The 22727-nt window shown below is 40.5% G+C and overlaps 1 protein-coding gene and 1 non-coding gene across 5 annotated transcripts in view; one reads left to right on the top strand and one right to left on the bottom strand.

Moving 5' to 3' along the window:
- The window catches only part of Phtf2 (putative homeodomain transcription factor 2), a 144348-nt gene that overhangs the window by 71199 nt on the left and 50422 nt on the right, over positions 1-22727 (top strand). For all 4 annotated transcript variants that reach the window (XM_045135755.1, XM_045135753.1, XM_045135754.1 and 1 more), the window contains exons 3-7: positions 1694-1750; positions 6488-6557; positions 7365-7523; positions 10450-10615; positions 11456-11620. In XM_045135755.1, coding sequence (XP_044991690.1) covers positions 1694-1750; positions 6488-6557; positions 7365-7523; positions 10450-10615; positions 11456-11620 — 617 coding nt within the window. The remainder of the gene's footprint in view (positions 1-1693; positions 1751-6487; positions 6558-7364; positions 7524-10449; positions 10616-11455; positions 11621-22727) is intronic.
- On the bottom strand, positions 15443-15549 carry LOC123455489. The gene has a single exon (XR_006633950.1). It is a non-coding gene; the product is annotated as a U6 spliceosomal RNA (small nuclear RNA).

The following is a 22727-nucleotide window of genomic DNA, read 5'->3' as shown; positions in this document are numbered from 1 at the left end:
ATAATAAATAAAATAATAAACTGACAGAGTGGTACCATGCCTATAATCTGAGCACTTGGATAAAAGCTTTTCAGAGTCATTTAGTAAATTATTTTCTTTTATTCTCTTCATGTCAGCCTTTCATCCAGTTTTGATGGTCTCAGCTTCTCTTTCTTGAAATAAGATTAAATTCTGATGTGTAAGTTGGGTGTGTTTGCTCACTTTTGCAATTCCAGCACAGTGGAGACTCAAGTAGTGCTGGGACTTTCAGGTCAGCCTTGGCTATATATCAGAAGGATACTGTCTCAAAACACTAAAGAACAAAATTTTTAGATAAAAGTAAGTTTTGGTAATTTGGCATGAGAAATACCCACTCTTGACTCTGTTAATAGTGTTGCCTATCTTAGTACCTTTTGTGTAATTAAACATCTTTAAAATTCCTCTTTTTAAAAAATTTGTTTATTTTTATTTATTTGAGAGCAACAGACAGAGAAAGAGGCGGGGGGGGGGGGAGAGAATGGGTGCGCCAGGGCCTCCAGCCACTGAACACGAACTCCAGACGTGTGCGTCCCCTTGTGCATCTGGCTAACGTGGGTCCTGGGGAATCGAGCCTTGAACCAGGGTTCTTAGGCTTCACACTTAACCACTACGCGCTTAACCACTAAGCCATCTCTCCAGCTCTCCTCTTTTAATTTCAATCAATGAAAACAATGAAAATTCCCAGTCATAATTATTGGCTCTTGGCTCAATTCTTTATCCTGTTGGATATAAGGAACTAGGCAGAAACTGAGGAGCACAAGTGATTTAAGTGAAGAAATCATGTAGGAACGGTAAAAAGTGGCTAATTGAGGTTGCTGGTTAAAGAGTAGTTCAAAGGACTTTCTGGTGTCTGAGAATAATAGGAACGCCATATTTTTCTTCTGATTTCTCTCAGTGTGCCTTTAATTATTTTACAGCTTTTGTTTGCTAATTTAAACTTTAGATGTAGTAGCTCATGTATGTAATCTCAGCACTCAGGGTACTAACAGGAGGAATGTTGTGTGTTCAGTGAGATCCTGTCAGAAAAAAGAAGCAACTTAGTAGTCAGCATATTTATGAATTTCTAATCCTACATACTATTATTTTTCTTTAAAAAACAACTTCAAGCTGTGTGTGATGGTTATGCCTTTCCTTTCATCCCAGCACTCAGAAGGCAGAGGCAGGAGGGTTGAGTTTGAGGCCAGCCTGGAACTACAGAGTGAGATTCAGGTCAGCCTGTGCTACAGTGACAGACAGCCTGCCTTAAAAATACCCCCCCTCCCAATGTAACAACAACAACTTCAAAAAGGATCTGTTTTTTTTCTCTTCTTCTTGACTATAACAGCACTGTAGTAATTATGTTTATTTACAGTAAATGATTCGTATGGCATGGTTCTCACATCAGATTTATCTGGAAGGGATTTCTTAAGCAAAATCTTTTGAGTCCCCATCCCGTATCTCTGATCCAGCAACTAGTGTGTGAAGCCTGAGAGACTGCCTCTTCCAGCAAGTTGCAAAGGTACTGGCCATTCCTCGGTCAGTGCTTCGAGATCTATTGCAGCACATCATTGATCCCGAAAGGCTGAGACAGAGCTGAACCTAAACTTTGCTATGAGTGAACACTGAGTAGCTTCTAGTTTGAAGAAGTAGGTACCAGCAATGATTATTTAATGTAATACCGGCTTCTTTTCTTCAGATTGGAGCATATGACCAACAAATATGGGAAAAATCTGTTGAACAAAGAGAAATCAAGGTAACAAATTTGTTTTGTTCTGTTTATCCTAAAACATAATTTTTGACCTGTCACATTTTATTCAGTACCTTTCCATATACTTTTAATGTGTAAATTAATGTTTATTCCATCTAAACTTTTAAGTAAAGAGGTAAACTTGTAACTTCAGTCATGTCTTTTGACTTTTTAAAAAACTTTTTAGCACCTTTCCATTTTTAAATTTCATTTCTAATGACTGTTTTTTGCCAGCTGTTTTCCCCTTTCACCTGTCACCTTATACTTCTAGTTTACTTTTCCTTCCTTTTGATGCTGTCATTGCTCTGTACAGTTTATTAAGCTGGTAAGTGTCCCAGGGTTGTTCTCGCCTGCGTGACCCTGTGCGGTGCTGCTGGGCTGACCTGAGAGCTGCTTTCTGGAGCTACTAACAGAATGACTTGGTGCGAAAAGAGTTGCTGAGCAGTTGGTCATTTTTTAGAAAGAATCTAAGAAATAAAATATTAACTCAAGTGTTCTTAGAGCAGGCACTTAGACATTTAACCACCTGTCTTACACTGATAAGATATTCTCTTAGGCTGTCATGCTCGGGTGAAAACTTTTTAATCTAAATTTGTTGTTCCTCAGCATTCTTTTTTGATAATAAAATTTATGTAGTTTTTCATTTGCATAGATACTAATAAGTATGTTTTTGCACGAGCTAAATTTAATCTGGGCTCAGAGAATGTTGCTGTAGTTAGTTGACATTTTCTCTTTTTACAGAAAGGTTTACACTAGATTAAAAGCCATTGTCTATAGTTACGTAAAAATATGTTCAAAGACCAGGCGTGGTGGCGCACACCTTTAATCCCAGCACTCGGGAGGCAGAGGTAGGAGGATCACAGTGAGTTTGAGGCCACCCTGAGTCTACATAGTGAATTCCAGGTCAGCTTGGGCTAGAGTGAGACCCTACCTCAAAAAATAAAACAAAACAAACAAAAAAAAAGATCTGTAAGTGTTTAGACAACTTAGTCATCTATGACAAAGGACATAGACATTTTATCAACTTTAATGTTTTTACTTTAATACATTCATTTAATAAAGTTTTGGCATATGTTAAATATAGAATTGCCATGGGAACAGAAAGATGAATAGGTTACACTTTTATAGGTGAGGCACATTATTATAAATGAAATAAATTCAATTAAGAAGCACATGTGTTAAATCTCTCTAGGGGAGGGCAGAGGGAGGAAACCCTGAGCTGGCTAGGAAAGGTTTTACAGACAAAGTGGCTCACAAACAAAGTGTGTCAGATATACCAGAAAGGCATATGAAAATATGCATCAGAAAAGAAGAAAGGAGAACAGAAGAGGGAAGGAGTCAGGGGAGGAAGGAAGGAAAGAAAGTAAGATGACGACCAAGGAATGCTCAGTCCTTTGGTAATTGGCTTGAGAAGGAAGGGAAAAGTGGTCAGCAGTAGAGCCAGAAGGACACGCACACCTTGAAGGGGTTTGAGTTCCTAACCCGAGAGTTCAGACATAGCCTGGATGACAGCGTGGATGACACTGAAGGACTTTATGCAGAAATTTGTTCTGTTTTGCCCTTTGTAAAGATTTTATTTATATTCATTTATTTATTTGTTTGTCTGTTTCATAGACAGAAGGAGAGAGAGAGAGAATGGGTGCGCCAGGGCTTTCAGCTACTGCAAATGAACTCCAGATGCATGTGCCCCCATGTGCATCTGCCTTGTGTGGGTACTGGGGAATCAAACCTGGGTCCTTTGGCTTTGCAGGCAGGCACCTTAACCACTAAGCCATCTGTCCAGCTTTGCTTTTTTATTTTTTTGGTTTTTCGAGGTAGGGTCTCACTCTGGTCCAGGCTGACCTGGAATTAACTATATAGTGTCAGGGTGGCCTCGAACTCTTGGCGATCCTCCTGCCTCTGCCTCCCGAGTGCTGGGATTAAAGGCATGTGCCACCATGCCCGGCTCCAGCTTTACTTTTTAAAATTTTATTTTGAGGCAGGGTCTCACTCTAGCTCAGGCTGACCCGAAATTTACTATGTAGCCCAGGCTGGCTTCAGTTCATGGTGATTTTTCTACCTCAGTCTCCCCATAGGTTGAATTACTATGCCTGGCTTTTAAAGTTTATATTTCTACAAATTCTTCAGGTGTGATAGGAAATGCTGGGAGAAAGGAAATTTCAAATTCTATTTTAGAAATATCCAGGTAGTACTTGGGGGAGAGATGTGGTATTCAGTGTTATATTAAGTATGTATAAGGATACTGTGTATGTGTGTATACTATATAGTTCATATATGTATAGCATTATGCATTATGCACATTGTTAATATTTTCATAATAATGAGCAGATTTTCATTGAATGATGAAGCAAAAGGACTGAACAATTAGAAAAATAGCATAGATTTAAGGAGTATGCAAAGAAAGATGCAAGAAGGAAAGAAAAAAAAAGTTCCATCTGAAAAGAGTTTGGAGGGCTGGAGAAATGAGTTCATGGTGCAGGCACTTGCATATAAAGGCAGCGGACCTACGTTCGATTCCCTGGGACCCATGTCAGCCAGATGTACAAGGTGGGGCAAATGTCTGCAGTTTGTTTGCAGTGGCTGGAGACCCTAGTGTGCCCATTCTCTGTATATATGCCTCTCTTTCTCTCTCTGCTTCTTCCTCTCTCCCTGTCTCTCAAATAAATAAATTAATAAAAAATAAGAAGACAAGAGTCTGAAATGTATCAAGTAGAGCTAAAATAGGCAAATGAATAAATTCAGTAAGGTACCTGTAGCAATTATCTTCTTGCTGTTGGCACTAACACCTGAGTAGAAGCAGTTTATGGGTGAAAGGATTTATTTCAGACTTACAATTTTGAGAAGTGTCATCATGGCAGAGAAACGCAAGATAGCCGACAGCCAGCGTCACATGTCCATCTATCAGCCACAGGGCAAATTAGCCCTCAACATCTGTAGGGCCGGACTCATCAACCCCAAGGGCTGCCCACATCAGTACACTTTCAGCAAGCCTTCACCTCTCAAAGGCTCCCCCAGATGGGAACTATGTAGGGGGCATAATTATAAGCCCTTTCATTGTAGATCTGAATCAGGGTAGCAAAAAGAATCCATTTCACACACTCGATGATTTTTGTGCTTTGAAATTTCCTTTGTCAAACATATTTCTGCATTAGTTTTAGAGGACATGGGAAGACTGCAGCCATTGTCTGTAGTCCAGTTCCATTAAAATCCTGTTCCTGAGGCTGAAGAGATGGCACAGTAGTAAAAATACCTGCTTGAAACCCTGCCAGCTTTTGGTCAAATTCTCCAGGTATTCACATAAAGCCAGAGCACAAAAAAATGGCACTTGTGGCTTGCATTTGTTTACAGTAGGGACAGGTGATGACCTGCGTGTACACACACACACCACCACCACCACCACCACCACCTAAATAAAAAAAAAACAAAATAAAACTAACTTCCTGTGCCAGATTGAAGTCTCGTAAGTCAAACTCTACAGTGCACATTTCCCTTGGCCATTTGGTCTTCCAAATTCCCACCAGAATGGCCATTACCTCTGTTTACAGCACTATAAGGCTTCTCTGTTCAAAGTTCTAAATCCTTCCACATTCCTCCCCAAACAATTTCCAAAAGACTAAGAACCACATGGCCATGTTTATTGCTGAAGCAGGCCCCAATTTTCCATTGAAATCAAACTCCATACACTTGCACCACCTAGTGGGCATGTGAAACCTTGCGCTTGCCTCATTTTTGTGCATGTGGCTTACGTGGGATCTGGAGAGTCGAACATGGGTCCTTAGGCTTCACAGGCATCTGCCTTCACCACTGAGTCATCTCTCCAGCCCCAGGTAGTTTTATTTGTAATTCTATGAGAAACTTCCATAACTGTGCAACAGAGTTCTGTTTTCTCCACATCCTTGCTGATGTTTAGTTTGAGTTTCTGTATAAACAGCCCTTCTTCCCAGAGTGAGGTCTCTTGTGGTTTTGAATTGCATTTCCTAAGGGTTCTGAGCATCTTTGTCATACACCGGTTTGTCATTTGTATATCTTATTTGCTAGGAATGTGTGTGTTGGATGTTGCAGTCCATCTCTGATCCTCAACTTTGTCATCTACTACTGTCTGTAGACCACTCCCAGCCCACATCCTCAGTGCCTTGGGGACACTACTTCACTTAGCCTCAGCACTCTCCCGAAGTAAATCTAAGGCCAGTGCAGTCTCTTAGACCATCTAGGCTCTATGTCCAAATTTGGTTAGGATAGTGACAGTCCTTATATTAGAATTTGACTATTACAAACTCACTGTGATCCAGCCTCCCGAGTGCTGTGATTAAAGGTGCGCCATCACACCCGGCCATAAACAAGCTTTGCATGTCAAACATACACCTCAACATGCCTTTTGGGAAGTAATACAATTTATTATAATGCTGTAATTGTGTTCCATTTGTAACAAATACATAATATATATTTTTGTTCAGTATAATCAAAGATTTTATTGTAAATTAACATCTTTAGAATTGATTCTTGTCTGCTATAGTGGATTAACAGAAAATACATATAGAGTATCAATACTACTTTTTTTCTTTAAAAAAATTATTTATTTATTTATTTGAGAGAGAGATAGAGAGAGAGAATAAGAATAGACACACCAGGTCCTCCTGCCACTGTGCACAAACTCCAGATGCATGTGCCACTCTATGCATCTGGATTTATGTGGGTACTGGGGAATTAAACCTGGGTCCCATTACTACTTTTAATATATTACAGGGGTTAAGAAATAAACCAAAGAAAACAGCACATGTGAAACCAGACCTCATAGATGTTGATCTTGTAAGAGGTGAGTATTTGATAAGTAAATGCTTAATACAAGTAGACATTGAACTTGAAGAAACAATTCATAATAGCTTAGATATGTGTATTTGTATTAGTGAAAGTAATGTGAACCTAAATGAGGACAGAAGTAGCTTAAATAAGAGACAGTAGAGGCATTGACTAGTTTTTTCTGCCATAACATGTAATTTTTAGAAGCAAGTATAAAACAATAAATAGCTCATGGTTTCTTAGCAAACTCATTAAGGGCTTCATATTATAATTAAAGCTTAAAATAAAAATAAAAATAAAAAGTTAAGCAGTAATTTGTAATTCCCAGTGACATTAACATTTGAACATTGTGTTATGTTTATATAATATATGGAAGAAATTGTTACTTGACCTGATACTATTTTTAATTTTTTAAAATTTATTTTTTTAGAGAGAGAGAGAGAGAGAATTGGCATGCCAGGGGCTCAAGCCACTGCTGTTGAACTCCAGACACTTGTGCCACCTATTGGGCATGTGTGACCTTGTGCTTGCCTCACCTTTGCTCATCTGGCTAACGTGGGATCTGGAGAGTAGAACATGGGTCCTTAGGCTTTGCAGGCAAGCAGCTTAACCACTAAGCCATCTCTCCAGCCCCTAATATTCTTTTTAAAGTACTTGAATTAGTGTGATTACATAAAGAATGCCTACTACTCCATGTTAGATGGTTCTTGTAGCATAGAATAGAATAAGATATGCCTCTTGTTTTTAAAACACTGACATTTTCCTGTAAGAAAATGACATAATGATAAACCGAGTCTGTCATTGCACTTTACTTTTTCCTCAGGGTCTGCATTTGCTAAGGCAAAGCCTGAAAGTCCTTGGACTTCTCTGACTAGAAAAGGGATTGTTCGAGTTGTATTTTTCCCCTTTTTCTTCCGGTGGTGGTTACAAGTGACATCGAAGGTCATCTTTTTCTGGCTTCTTGTCCTTTATCTTCTTCAAGGTAAAGTCACATGATGGACTGCATGCATCAAGCTGTTAACTTTTAGGATACTATATTTTACGGTTACTAAGACTTTATTGTAAATATAAACTGGCTTCTAGTAGTATGAATGTTAGTAAGAAAAAAGTAATTTTGTATTAAAAATGATGGAGAAAACAAAACAGTTCCTTTTAAATATGATTTTATAAAATTTAGATTCGTGGATGGATAAAGAAAATAGATATTAAGAAGAATTCTTTAGCATTTATTTATTTACTTATTTTTGCATGTGGGTGTGCATGTGTGTATGTATGTGGGCACATGTGTGCCGTGGCACCTACTGGAAGTCAGAGCCCACCTACTTCTATCTAAGGTATGGTTTATTTTTCTGTGCTTTTCCCACTGTTATTTGAGCTATTCTCGTTCTCCGTTAAGTTTTGTGTGGCACCTTGTACTCTTCTAAGTGCTTTTTCAGATTCTTGTTTAATTCTCACATAAATCCAGTGAAGTCCAGTAGTATTATTTTGCCTAGTTTTATAGACAAGGAAACTGAAAAGATCTGAAGATCCAAGACGGTCAGCATTCTAGTGTAGAGTCCCGGCAGCAGCAGCGACACAGCAGTGTGTCAATAGTTTATGACACCAGAGAGGTTTTGGAAACTAAAGAAGAAACAACTTGTATTCCATCTCACAAGCAAAGCAGTTATTTTGGTTTGTTTGATGCCTTTTCAGAATTTTTATTTTGTTACATATTTTAAGTGTGGTATTATTCCTGAGTTATTTGCATGTTTTGTCAGTAGACCCTATGCAAGAGATATCTTTTAAATAAATGAGCTTATAAACACCACGGACTTTCATTTTATTTCTTTTTAAATTTAATTTAATTTTTAAAAAAATGTTTTATTTGTATTTACTTATTTGACAGAGAGAAAGAGAGTGAGAGAGAAAAATGAGCGCATCAGGGCCTCCAGCCACTGCAAACCGACCCCAGACACACGCACCCCTTGTGGGTCCTTTGGCAAATGCCTTAACCGCTAACCCATCCCTGCAGCCCTGTTTTATTTTTTATTTTTTTGAGTAGGTAGGGTTCTCATTCTAGCTTAGGCTGACCTGGAATTCTCTAGTAATCTCAAGATGGCCTCAAACTCATAGCAATCCTTCTACCTCTGCCTCCCAAGTGCTGGGGTTAAAGGTGTGTGCCACCGAGTCCGGCATATCCTTCTGAGACAGGATATATTTTACACTTATAAGAGGAAATGGACTATGAGGATGTTGTGTGTGTGTGTGTGTGTGTGTGTGTGACAGAGTGAGCGAGCACAAGCATGCGTGTGTTTTCAGTGCTGGGGATTGAACCCAGGACTTGCACACGCTGACCAAGTGTTCTACTACTGAGTCACACCAAAGCCTTATGTTTTCTGATTAAAGATGTATATGTTCATGGTAGAAAACCTGGAAAATGTAAAAACAAACTGAAGCCAACACAATAATAAAAAACCAAACAAAAAAACTACCTGTAGCCATGCCTTGCTGTTTACTTTCTCTAATTTTATATACTTGAGATTATTTTATAGAGACGGTTATATATTATCTTTTGTGTTTGATATGTGTCAGCATTTATGCATTCAATTTTAAATTACTGGAAAATAATTCTTGTAAGTAGTGAGCATGTAAGCTGTCTGCCGTCTTTGGTTATCAAAATTCACACTGAAGTGAACATACTTGTTTATGAAACTTCTTATATTTTGAATTGTTTTTCATGTGATTATTAGAATACAAGTTCATATTTCTGTTAAAATGCATTACATGGCAGTTTAAAATTTTTATCAAGTATTTTATAGGTCTTTTCATGATTTTGATTGAGTTAGATATTTTGTTAAAATAAATGTTATTTTTTATTAAGTTATATATATCATCACATTTACCCCTGCGTGTAGCCAAAGGCATTTCTTAAAATATGAATATTGCTTAATGCATTACAGTGATCACACAACAGCATAAAAGCCTAGTACTTAGTGTTCTGCTGGCTCCAAGCAGAACTTGAAGCGCTGGTTTCTGGATCCGGAGGCTCCAGCGACGTCTTTGCTGTTTCCTTTGACTGCTTTCCTTGCTGCTCGTGTCCTGGAGTTGGCTCTGGCTAGACAACGGCTGGGGTGGCCCCTGGAAATTTCATAAATTTTGTATTTCCACAGTCTTTCGTATTTATTATCGAGAAGAAGCATTTATTCAAGCACTTCTATTAATCCTTAAAGAAAAGTTTCATTTGAAGCTGGGCATAGTGGCTTATGCATATAATCCAAATACTGGGAAGGCTGAAAATAGCCATTGAGTTTGAGACCAGTGGGCTACTCAGTTCTAGGACAGCTTGGGGTTACACTGTGAGACAGTTCTGAGAAAAAGAAGTGGGGGAGGGAGAGGGCTGGAGAGATGGCTCAGTGGTTAAGGTGCTTGTCTGTAAAGCCTAATGACCCAGGTGTGATTTCTCAGTACCCATGTAAAGCCAGATGCACAAAGTGGCACATGTATCTGGAGTTTGTTTGTAGCAGCTAAGACCCTGATGTGTCCATTCTCTTTGTCTCTCTTCTCCCTATTACTCTGCTTGCAAATTAAAAAAAAGTTCAAAAAAATTTTTTTAAAGTGACTTTGACCTGTTTAGGCTATATAACTGTATTTAGATTTAAATCCACCTGATTTTCATTACAGTGTTGAGTGAGGTATGTGCATTAGAGTTGAGCTGAGTCCTGACTCGCGCCAAGAGCGTATTGCTAAGTGAGGTGGTTAGGCTATAGCAAGCAATAAAATTGTCTAAAGAGCTAGGATAGAGTAACATATTAAACTCACTAAAAATTGGGGAAAGAATCTGCTGAGAAGCAGCATGAGAACAGTTTTTGGGATTTGAAGCAGTGATTCTCAGCCACATAATGCCCTGTCTTTTCTTTCTCTTTTTGTAGTTGCTGCAGTAGCATTATTCTGCTCCGCTCCCAGTCCACACAGCATACCTCTAACGGAAGTGATCGGGCCAGTATGGCTGATGCTGCTCTTGGGAACTGTGCACTGCCAGATTGTGTCAACAAGAACACCCAAACCTCCTCTAAGCACAGGCGGGAAAAGAAGAAGGTACTGCCTGTCAGAAGCGATTGTTTTGTAGATACTGGTTTCCTCCATGGAACATAATGTTACCTTGTAAAGTTATTCTTTCAAATAAAGCACTAAGTTCCCGGATCAGTTACCAGATGGTTTATTGTCTTTATCTGCTTAAAGGCCATTGTGAGAATACATCCCTGTAGGGTGTTCTTTTGTAATTTTTTTTTTCTTGAAGTTCGTTTCTGGTCATCTCATACCAAATATAGGGAATAGATAACTGTAATTGCTAATGAGCCCTACTACTTATAAAAATCTTGTTATTTCAAAGATCCTTGGCAAAAGAAAAGCCATGAAAAAATTCAGCTGCTCTTTATGTATTAAGTACTGTTTGGTGCTATATAATATTATTCGCTGGTAAGTGTAGGTATAGTAAGTCTCACTGACCCCTGGGCACAATGGAATTGTACTTTGAGGGTGCTTGGGAGCAATCCCTTGTTTGTATTATTAAGAGATTGGAATATTTGTAGTTTTGTGATTTAAGCCCATCTGGTTTTTGAAAGAGTACTGACATTTGAGAAATGCTCCAATCTAAATTTGTACTTAGTAACATTCAAACATGGAAGAACTGCTTTGTAAATATCTGTCCAGATGGCCATTATAATGTTATGTCCACCGACCTGTCAGGATGAGCAATGAACAGCCCCTTCATATTTGCACAGATTCGTCTTGAATATACGCCACAATATTTGGATTAAATTTTGTCTAGTAAAATGTAATGTAATTGTGCTTATGTTTTATAATATTTTGTATGTTCTACCGAGACAGTGTTAAAATTTTACAACTACCTTCCACTCTTGATCTGTTCTGATGAAGGAAATTAAGAAAAGCAGCCCATTTGGAAGTACACAGGGAAGGAGATGGCTCTAGCACCACAGATAACACTCAGGAGGGAGCAGGGCACAGCCACGGAGCTGGCAGTCCGTACGGGGTTGGCGCTGTCTTCCGAGACCTCTGGCACGCTGCTTCCTTCCTATCGGGGTTTGTATGTACTCCAGGCTTCACATGACGTACAGACGCGCTATCCCTTTCTGGTGTTTTAGCCTCATAATGAACATTAATGATTTCAAATGTGGTAGCCTCACTATGGACTTTGTTTTAATTAAGCATAATGCTTTATTGACTTCAGACCAATAGAGATCATAAAGCTTAGTTTATGTGTAAATATATCCAAGAAAATGATGTCTACTAGCAAAATATATGAAAGTGAGTGTATACTGGCACAGTATATTTAGGATTTCTTGAATTTTGGTTATAGGTCTCTAGTACTATTTTACTTTTAATTAGCTCTTTTATCAGCAGTCTAAGTCAACATTTGCTTTAATACATCATGAAAGTTGAATTAAGTTTTTCTTTCTGTTTGCCTCAATTATCCAAAATTATTTGAAATAAACATATAAACATTGCTATTTAAATGAGCTAAAAGTTTGCTATAGTACAAAGTTCTTCTTTTTTTAAAATTTGTTTATTTTTATTTATTTATTTGAAAGTGACAGGGAGAGAAAGAGGCAAATAGAGAGAGAGAGAGAGAGAGAGAATGGGCGCGCCAGGGCTTCCAGCCACTGCAAACGAACTCCAGATGCATGCGCCCCCTTGTGCATCTGGCTAACGTGGGTCCTGGGGAACCGAGCCTCGAATTGGGGTCCTTAGGCTTCACAGGCAAGCGCTTAACCACTAAGCCATCTCTCCAGCCCCAAAGTTCTTCTTTTGAATATAGTGCTTTTTATATAGTTTGTACCATCAGTGAGGATTTACTACACAGGAAAATATAGCTATACAGGCTTCAAAAATAAATTAAACATAGCTCATTCTTATATTATTAATTTGAATAGTGAGTTCAAAACAGGAGTTATGTTATGAGTTTCCATATGCATATAATAAATTTGAAAAGTTCAAATTAAATTTTATGAGCAATATTTAATGTACTTAAAGTGTAGAATCCTAAATTAACAAATTAAGAAAAGGGTTACAGCAAATAACTATTATCTGTTTACTTTATTAACTACTTTATTATCATCATTATTTCATGAAACAATTTGTATTTGTGCTCTTATGATAAAGTTTATCAAGCATTATATAATTAAGCAAATACCCTGAGCATATTTTTAGTATCATTAAAATATTTTTCCCAATTTTTTTTTTTGTTTTTTTGATTTTTTTGAGGTAGGGTCTCACTCTAGCTCAGGCTGACCTGGAATTCACTATGGAGTCTCAGGGTGGCCTTGAACTCACAGCGATCCTCCTACCTCTGCCTCCCGAGTGCTGGGATTAAAGGCGTGTGCCTCCACACCTGGCTTTTCCCAAAATTTTAGTAGTTGACAGTAAGATGGCATTGACTAAGCTGAAGCCCAGTCTGTTCTAATTAACTGTTCTTTCTCTAAAAGATACGTTTTTGTATTTTTACTTATGTGTGTGGGGGGTGTAGGGGGGTGTCGTGCACACACATAGTTGCTCAGATGCACATGTCTGTGACCATGTGTGTGGACTAGAGAACAACCTCAGGTGTCATTCCTCAGGAATGCTGTGTACCTCTTTTTGTTTTTCCTTTTTTAATTTTATGGGAGGAAAGGGTTTATTATTTTGGCTTACAATCTCGAGAGGAAGCCTCATAGAGAAAAGGTGCTAGAGCAGAGGCTAGACATCATTCCCCATGACATCAGATGGAAAATAGCAGCAAGAGAGTGAGCTGAGCTCTGCCAAGGGGGTGCTGTAACACCTGGAGGTCTGCTCCTAGCAACACACCTTCTCCAGCAAGACTCCACCTCCCGGGTTGCCACCTGATGGGGGCCAAGCATTCAAACCACATGAGTTTATGAGGGACATTTGGTTCAAACCACCACATTCCACCCCCAGCCCAGATAGACTCACAACTATCTTATGATGAAAAATGTATTCAGGGACTGGAGAAATAGCTCAGTGGTTAAAGGTGCTTACTCACAAAGTCTAATGGCTTGGTTTCAATTTCCCAGTGTCCACATAAAACCAGATGCATAAGGTGGCATGTGCATCTGGAGTTAGTTTGCAGTGGTAAGAGGCCTTCCTGCACCCATATGCTTTCTGTCTACCTCTTTTTCTCTGTATCTTTGAAATAATAAAAAATTTTTTTTTTTGAAAAAAGAAAAAAATGTATTCAGCCCAACTTTAATATTCCCATTGTGGACTGGAGAGATTGCTTAGTGGTTAAGGTGCTTGCCTGTGAAGTCTAGCAACCCTGGTTCAAATCCCCGGTACCCATATAAGGCCAGATATTCATAGTGGCAAGTGCACCTGAAGTTTGTTTACAGTGGCCTGAGGCCCTGGTGTGCCTATTCTCTCTCTTTCTCTTTCTCTCTTTTCTTCTGTTCTCCCCTCTCCTCCCTTCCCTTCCCTTTTCTCCTCCCCTCCCCTCTGTTCCTCTCCCCTTCTTTTCTCTTCTCCTTTCCTTGCAAATAAATAAATAAAACTATTTTTTAAGGTCTCCTTAGTTTTTACCAGCCCCAACAGTGTTCAGTCATCCTCATACACCAGCATGTCTTAGCTATGAGCCTATAAAATCAACATAAGCCACATACACATAATGAATATTCCTACTGCAAAAGAAGGCATAAGAGGAAAAGATTGAGCCAATGCATGATCTAAAACAAACAGGAAAAATATCAAATCTTGCAGTTTTGTGTCCATCTGGGACCCATGACAGAGTCTCTGGTGTTCCAAGTCCACCACTCCAGCTGGACCACCTACACCTGGGGAAGACTCCATTCCTAGCCAGTAGCTCATCTTGGCCATTCTATAGTCTTGGCATCTCCAAAGGTCTGGGGTCTCCACTGTAACCCATGGTTCCATGCCATGGCCTCTCTTTAGGATCTGTGACCCTGTTCCACATCACCTGGGGGCCATTTCCAAATGACCATTAGCTCCCACATTTGTTAATCTTGGGGTGGGGATGCATAAAGCTTATTTATGAGATATGAACTTTGAGCGTGCTTCTTAAGGGTTGCTCCTTCCTAGAGAGTCAGCATTCTTCCTACTTTGTCGGTGCAGAATAGCTGGTACAAGCCTCAGTGGTACCGATCCCTCCAACAAGTGCAGCTGCAATGGGCTGTTGTCTGTCCCGAAGCTCTCATTTCTTCCTGTGTTTTCTCTTTTTGTTCTTTGTTCCACCATGACTTTTAATTTTAATTGTTTGTTCATTTTTATTTACTTATTTGAGAATGACAGACAAAGAGAAAGAGGCAGAGAGAGAGAGAATGGGTGTGTCAGGGCCTCCAATCACTGCAAATGAACCCCAGACGCATGCACGCCCCCTTGTGCATCTGGCTAACGTGGGTATTGGGGTATCGAGCTTCAAACTGGGGTCCTTAGGCTTCACAGGCAAGCGCTTAACCACTAGGCCATCTCTCCAGCCCCACCCTGAGTTTTTTTTTTTTCCAGGACAAAATTTTAATGTCTAGGTATAGTTTTAACATAGTCTAATTCAGCTGCTTTTAAGCTAGCATAGGAACTCGTTTTCATTCATAATAAATTAATTTAGAATTCCTGTAATTATATTTGAAATCTCTGAACATTAATGTGAAGTAACGGATAGTATTATTACTTTGCAATTTTTTTTCAAAGTTGCTTTGACCACTAGTGTTTAAGTGTCTAAAATAATTCATTCTGATAAGGTGTCTAAATGAATTATGCCATGTCTAATTGTTCCACATTACTAGTGACTTTTAAGATAACCCAAATATCTCTTTAAAATAATTTTGTATGTTATTTTGAAACTACAAAATCAAAATTTATTCTTCATCTGGAATATTTTTACACTCAAGTGTTTTAAACAAAAATATGGAACACTTCACGAATTTGCCTGTCATCCTTGTGCAGGGACCATGCTAATCTTCTCTGTATCGTTCCAATTTTAGTATATGTGCTGCCGAAGAGAGCCCCACCCTGAGTTTTAAATGCAGCTTTGTTCAAGTTCTCAGGACAAGACAAGCACAGCTAGCCTCTCAGAAACGGCTGCTGCCCCTTCTGGACAAAGCTGTTCTCTTAACAGCCCAAACCCCATAGTCTACAGCTTCTACATTTTGTTCTTTCAGTTCTTACAAGAATCCACGATCTCTCTCTCTCTCTCTCTCTCTCTCTCTCTCTCTCTCTCTCTCTTTTTTTGAGGTAGGGTCTCACTGTAGCCCAGGCTGACCTGGAATGCATTGTGGAGTCTCAGGGTGGCCTCGAACTCATGGGAATCCTCTTACCTCTGCCTCCCGAGTGTTGGGATTAAAGGCATGTGCCACCATGCCCAACCACTATGTCTTTTTATAGACCTGCAAGGTGTCTCTTAGTCCAAGCTTTCAAATCCCTTCATATTCCTCCTGCAAATCAGTTCTTAAAGGAAAAAAAAACCCACACAGTCAGGTTTCTAGCAACGACACCACTAAGTGGATCTCATAGCTAATCAGAAAGTCATTGGCTAACTACCGAGGCTGGGTGCCAACATTGCACAGCTGTGCACATCTGGTCAGACTGGTTGCTTTCATATAGCAGTGTCCTACTTGCTCACAACATTGCTCACAACAGCTCATGTAGCATTTTCCAGCACTGCATGGGCTATAACCTTCCAGACTCCAGCCAGATCTCTCAAGGTTCTGTGTTGGCAGCATGTGGTCTTCAGCAATAGGATCTTACCTTTTTTTGCAGGTGGGTAGTCAGATGTCTTGACAGAAGCCTGTCTTGTTCTGGGCACCTCATAGATCTCTACGATCAACACCTCAGTGTGGGTTGTAACGGATTTCTAGTGCTGGGAGTTACAAGTCAGAGCCAAGTGTTTTAGGGCTGGTCTTCGTCCCAACCCCTCCTGGGCCAGGAAGGCCGTTTTCACAATCCTGTTTCCAGTCCATGAGCATGGAAGGTCCCGCCAGCTTCTCATGTCCTCCTCAGTTTCTTTCTTCAGGGTTTTAATGTTTTCTTTGCATAGGTCTTTCACTTCTTTTGTGAGTGATATTCCTAGATAATTTATTTTTTGTGGCTATTGACAATGGGATTTTCTTCTATTTTGTCATCATTTCTTTCTTCTATTATGTAGGTCTTGTGTAGGTAGTGTCAGCCTCTGTGATGTCCTGAATATCAAAGCCACTTTGTATCTGGAAAACATTATTGTAAGCACTTCTCACCTTCCTTTGTCTTTTTTTAAAAAAAATTTTTGTTCCTTTTTATATATTTATTTGAGTGTGACAGAGAAAGACACACACACACACACACACACACATACTGTGGGGGGGGGGGAAGAATGGGCGCCCCAGGGCTTCCAGCCATTGCTAACAAACTCCAGACACGTGCACCCCCTTGTGCATCTGGCTAATGTGGGTCCTGGGGAATTGAGCCTTGAACCGGGGTCCTTAGGCTTCACAGGCAAGCGCTTAACTGCTAAGCCATCTCTCCAGCCCCTTCCTTTGTCTCTTACATTCTTCCTGTCACCTCTTCCTCAGTGGTCCTTGAGCTTGGAGGGTGTGATAGAGATGTCTCCCTTAGTGCTGAACACCCCACTGTCACTTTTCAGTACTACAGTGAGTTTGGAGTCACCACAGTGGTCACCGCCATCTAAAAAGAGAAAATGCTCTAATCTAAAGTGAGAGTAGCATTAATATATGGGCATAATCATAAATCTTTAGAGTACATTTTGGTGGGCATAATATATGCATTTAATTAGATAGCAGTGGTAATTTTACCCCTAGGGCTTAATGACCTCCCCAGCCATGGGATCTTTTTTTTTGTTTGTTTGTTTTATTGATTTATTTGAGAGCAACAGACAGAGAGAGAAAGAGGGAGAGGGAGGGAGGGAGAGAGAGAGAGAGAGAGAGAGGGAGAGAGAGAGAGAGAGAATGGGCGCGCCAGGGCCTCCAGCCACTGCAGATGAGCTCCAGACGCGTGCGCCCCCTTGTGCATCTGGCTAACGTGGGTCCTGGGGAATCGAGCCTCGAACCAGGGTCCATAGGCTTCACAAGCAAGCGCTTAACTGCTAAGCCATCTCTCCAGCCCAGCCGTGGGATCTTGATTAGATTTTCAGTACCAGTTGTGTATTCCCTCCCATGAAGCGGGCCTCAAGTCCAGTCAGAGAGCAGTTGGTTTCCCCCATAACAAGCGTGCACCACTGTACCAGTTGGTACATTTGGCCTAGCTGTCCAGCCGTAGAGCTTTCAGGGTCCACTGCTGGCTAATATGGTTAGTGACTCCTTTCCCAACAGGCTGTATAGGTCTTTTCAGCATCCTAATAGCTAGTCAGCATGGAAGAGGCTTCCAGCTCAGCTATGGCTTGAGTTCTCAGTGACCTAAGCCCAAGCATGTGAAGTCGTCAACAATAGGGTCTTAACCATCTAGTTGTGATGGGCAACCAGGAGCCTTGGCAACAGTCTGGAATGTTTTGGGGATATGGAGAACCTCTCTGTCCAACAACTTGCTGGAAGGTATCCCATCCCTGCCACTGAAAATTTTCAAATAACAATTGATGGCTTCTGGGCATATTACTGTTCATAACACTAAAGTAAAAAGGTTTTTTTTTTTTTCCATATTGATTGTCTTCCTAGAATTGAATATGTTGAATAATTTTTAATGGCATTCAGTCTTCTCAGAAATGTTTAGTACAGGATTAAAATTTCAAATCATTCACTAATTTAAGATCTTAACTCAATAATAAAGCTGGAAATGGTGATGCACACCCTTAATCCCAGTACTAGGTGGCAGATGTAGGAGGTCATTGTGCATTTGATGCTGGCATGAGCTACAAAAGTGAGTTTCAGCTCAGCTTGGGTTAGAGTGAAACCCTGTCTCAAAAGGGAAAAAAAATAACTTGGTAATGTTCTGCTATCTGTCTTCTGTAGAGAAAGATGGAGAGGTTTTTTCAGTATATCCCAGACTTTTGGGAATACCTGTTCCCACAGTTACTTATTCATTATGCTAGAATGCTATGTCTTGTATTTGGAGTGGTCTTAGAAAGGTCATTGGTAGCACAATTGAACAACAGAGAATAGGCTTCATTTTTCATGTTTGATACAGTAGATTTAAGGTTTATGAACAAGTCCTTTAAGAATTGAATTATGATTTTGTTGGTGTTCTCACTTTGTTAGAAGTGAGTCTGGGAATGAGCCTGCAATCTAAAGTGTATCAGATGCAAGGCGACGTGGACCTCTGCAGAAGGGGAAAGCCTTGAAGAGTCCACCCCACAGGAAGCTTACTGGGTTATCTCCTAATGCATTGGTCCCGTTTCTCATGCTGATAGTCAGAGTGCAACCTCACACTCTTACATGATTGGCTAAAATATTACTTGTTCACATAAAAAAAAAAAAAAAAAGATTAAGGGCTGGAGATGTGGCTTAGCAGTTAAGACGCTTGCCTGCAAAGCCAAAGAACTTTGGTTCTGTTCCCCAGGATCCATGAAAGCCACATGCACAAAGTGACACATGCCTCTGAAGTTCATTTGCAGTGGCTAGAGGTCCTGATGTGTCCATTCTCTCTCTCTCTCCCCCTCCCTCCCTCTTTCTCTCTCTCAAATTAAAAAAAAAAAAAGATTAAGACAAAAGCTGAAACAAAAAGAAAATAATGATTTCTTAAGTGCAGGTAACTTTTTTTATTTTTTAATTTAATTTTTTCTCAATTTTTAAAAACATTTTCCAGGATTATAAAAAATATCCCATGGTAATACCCTCCCTCCCTGCTTTTTCCCCTTAGAAACCCCATTCTCCATCATATCCCCTCCCCATCTCAGTAAGTCTCTCTTTTATTTTGATGTCATGATCTTTCCCTCCTTCTATGATGGTCTTGTGTAGGTAGTGTCAGGCACTGTGAGGTCATGGATATCCAGGCCATTTTATGTCTGGAGGGAGCACATTGTAAGGAGTCCTGCCCTTCCTTTGGCTCTTACATTCTTTCTGCCACCTCTCCCGCATTAGACCCTGAGCCTTGGAAGGTGTGATAGAGATGTTACTCAGTACTCTAGTCACTGCTATCCAGCACCATGATACCTTCTGAGTTGTCCCAAGGTCACTGCCATCTGAAAAGAGAAGATTCTCTACCCAAAGTGAGAGTAGTGTTAATATAAGGGTATGAATATTAAGAGAAGTGCTCACTTATCCAAACATCAGCAGATGTTACACTCCTAGGGCTCATGACTACCCCTGTTTTAAGTTTTCAGTATCAGGGATGTATTCCCTCCCTTGGAGCGGGCCTTCAGTCCAATTGGAGGGCAGTTGGTTTCCACCATGATAGATGTGCCAGTTTTGCACCCGTTGGCTCATTTGGCATGGCTTGCAGTGTCCACTATTGAGTATTTTCACTGGTGGTATCTCTCTCTCCCATTGAACTGCATGAAGAATGGTTTCTTCCAGCTTTCTGTCACCTGGTTTACATGGCAGAGGTTTTCAGCTCCGTTCCAGCAGGATTTCTCAGTGGCCTTGTAGCCCAAGTATGTGGAGTCTTCAGCAATAGGGTCTTACCATTTATTCCTGGTGGGAAACCAAGGGCCTTGGTAATGGCCTATAATGTTTTGAAGTGCAGGTATCTTAAGGCAGGGTTTTCTGTGGCAGAACCTAACCCCAGTTCAACATTTGCATTTAATCTCACATATAAGCCTGTATCAGCCTATGAATTACATAAATATATTTTTAATCATATTTGCATGTGGGGGTGGCAAATCATGTCCCCTGCCACTGCACACAACAGATACTTACTCCACTTTTTGTGTGTGGACATGTGAGCACTAAGAAGTTAAACGTGGGCTAGCAGGCTTTGCAAGCAGGCACCCATTGCCCCAGCCCCATAAATGTCTATCTTATTCACATATGGGAAACATATGACAGTTTTTAAAAGTATCTTGTGAGAGATGAAGAGATGGCTCAGTGGTTAAAGGCACTTGCTTGCAAAGCCTGTTGGCCTGGGATCAATCCTCACTATCCATTTAAAACAGCTGCACAAGGTGGCTTGTATATCTGGAGCTCATTTGCAGTGACAAGAGACCCTGGCAAACCCGTACACTTTCTCTTTTTTCTCAAATCAATAAAAATATTTTTAAAAACAAACAAAAAAAAAAAGTACAGTTTCTTGAAGTGGAAGCTTTAAAGATTGTCCTAGTTGGTTGCGTGTTGCCGAGACAAACATCCAACCACAGCTTATGGAGAAAGTGAATATGATTCAAGCTCACAGACCTAGGAGAAGTTCCATCAATGGTGGAAGAAGCTGCTGCCTTTCACAGATCCCCGTAGAGAGAAAGCACCAGTAGGCAGCACCACAAGCAGGCACAAACCCACCAGAGCTCACACTGCTCTTGACACACCTTTGGGCTGGAATCCAGTTGGTCCCCAAACACAACTTAAAGCTGGACTCCAGAATCCACCCCCAGTGACACCTCCTCCAGCCAGAAGGTTTGAGCCCTAAGTTACAAGTTTAATTTTAAGAAAACACCTGGGTCTTTGGGACCATGCACTATCACATTCAAACGACCACAGGATCTTTTACCAAATGTAGAAATATAAGCCCTGATTTCAAGGATTGTCAACGCTTGGTCTTGAGAAGTAGGGCTTCCCACAGGATGGCATCCTTCTAGAACCCCTCAACAGAAAATACAATAGATCTCTTGCTCTTTTGTATTTCTCACAAAGATGATAAACACTAGTTTTGTGATGTATTTATGGTGTAGATTAAATTTCTTTACATTTTTCAGAAAGATGAACATTTCACAAAGGTATTAAAGGTATCAAAGTCATACATTTCTTATTATTAAGTAGAAACTCTGTATGGACACATCATTTGTTGGTACCATCATTTCCCTCCTCCCTGGCCCTAGTCCACTGAGAGCCTCACTAGTGAGACTGCTGGTGTTCACCATGGAGTGGTGGATTATGAGTTGTGAGAGCAGCAGTCAGACATTGTGTGTGTGTGTGTGGGGGGGGGGAAGCAATGTTTCTGGATATTCCCTCTCACCTTGTGGCTCTTAACATTCTTTCCACCTTGTTTTCCACAAAATTCCCCAAGCCTTTGTGGGTGTGCCTTAAGTCTTCTTTAGTGTTGAGGTCTCATCAGCTTCTGGGTTTCTGCCTTGGTGTGTTTTGAGTGTCCTCAGTGTCTCTCTCCATCACGCTGACACAGGTTGTTAGGCTTGCCATGGAAGCAGCACTCTTGCTCATCTTGCTAGTTCCTCTGTGGTTTCACCTGGGCCCTGGCTGAAGTACGAGGGGTGGTTCATCTGCTGCCAGGGAGTCAGCTGTTTTTTTCTTGTTGATAGCTCTGAAGGGCCCTGGAGAGGGTGGGATGAAACCTAATCCTAAAACATTTGGCTGTGGCCTGTAACTCCTAGTACCAGAAATTGGTTATAATCCATGTTGAGCTGTTGATCAGAGAGACCTAAGAGGTCCCCAAAACAAGACAGACTTCTGTCAAACACTTGATTACCACTTGAGGTAAAGGAGACCCAGTTGCTGAAGACATCACATGCTGCCAACACAAAACATTGAGAGATCTGGCTGGAATCTGGAAGGAAGCCAGTTTCCACTTGGTTAGCCCATATAGTGCTGGAAATCACTACATGACCTCTGGGGAAAATGGCCAACAACATTGTGAGCAAGCAGGGGACACAGCTATATGAAAGTAACCAGCCTGACAAGATGTACACTGCTGTGCAATAGTGGCACCCAGCCTGGGTGGGTAACCAACGGCTCTCTGATTAGCTCTGAGATCTGCTCAGTGCAAAGGAGCCTGTAACTAGAACTGAGAACCAGGTCGGACTCCTGTGGAGACTAAGATTATGGACTCCAGGGTGAAGTTCTCACTAGTCTTTAGTGAGGCTACACCAATCAAAATCTCTCTAAATTAACAATGCCCTTGAACCTATCCTGATCTCAAAGTCATACATTTCTAAAGTTCTTCCCCTGTAGCAGCTTTGATATGGAACTTTTAGTTCTTAAATGTTGGTCATATTACTTTCTAGAAACGGTAGGTCCTGCCATCCAAAAATTAAAAGAGGCAGGCTATTTTCTGCTTATTTCCCTCCCTAGCTGCTTTGGCGTGGCTGCTTACCCAGAAGTCTGAGGTAGGCTAGTAATAAAACTGAAGTTCTTGGCCACAACAATGAAACTGTCCA

Source organism: Jaculus jaculus, chromosome 16 (assembly GCF_020740685.1).
Source record: "Jaculus jaculus isolate mJacJac1 chromosome 16, mJacJac1.mat.Y.cur, whole genome shotgun sequence".
Taxonomy (NCBI): Eukaryota; Metazoa; Chordata; class Mammalia; order Rodentia; family Dipodidae; genus Jaculus; species Jaculus jaculus.
The sequence above is the reverse complement of the archived record's forward strand: the minus strand, read 5'-3'. Positions and strand labels throughout refer to the sequence as shown.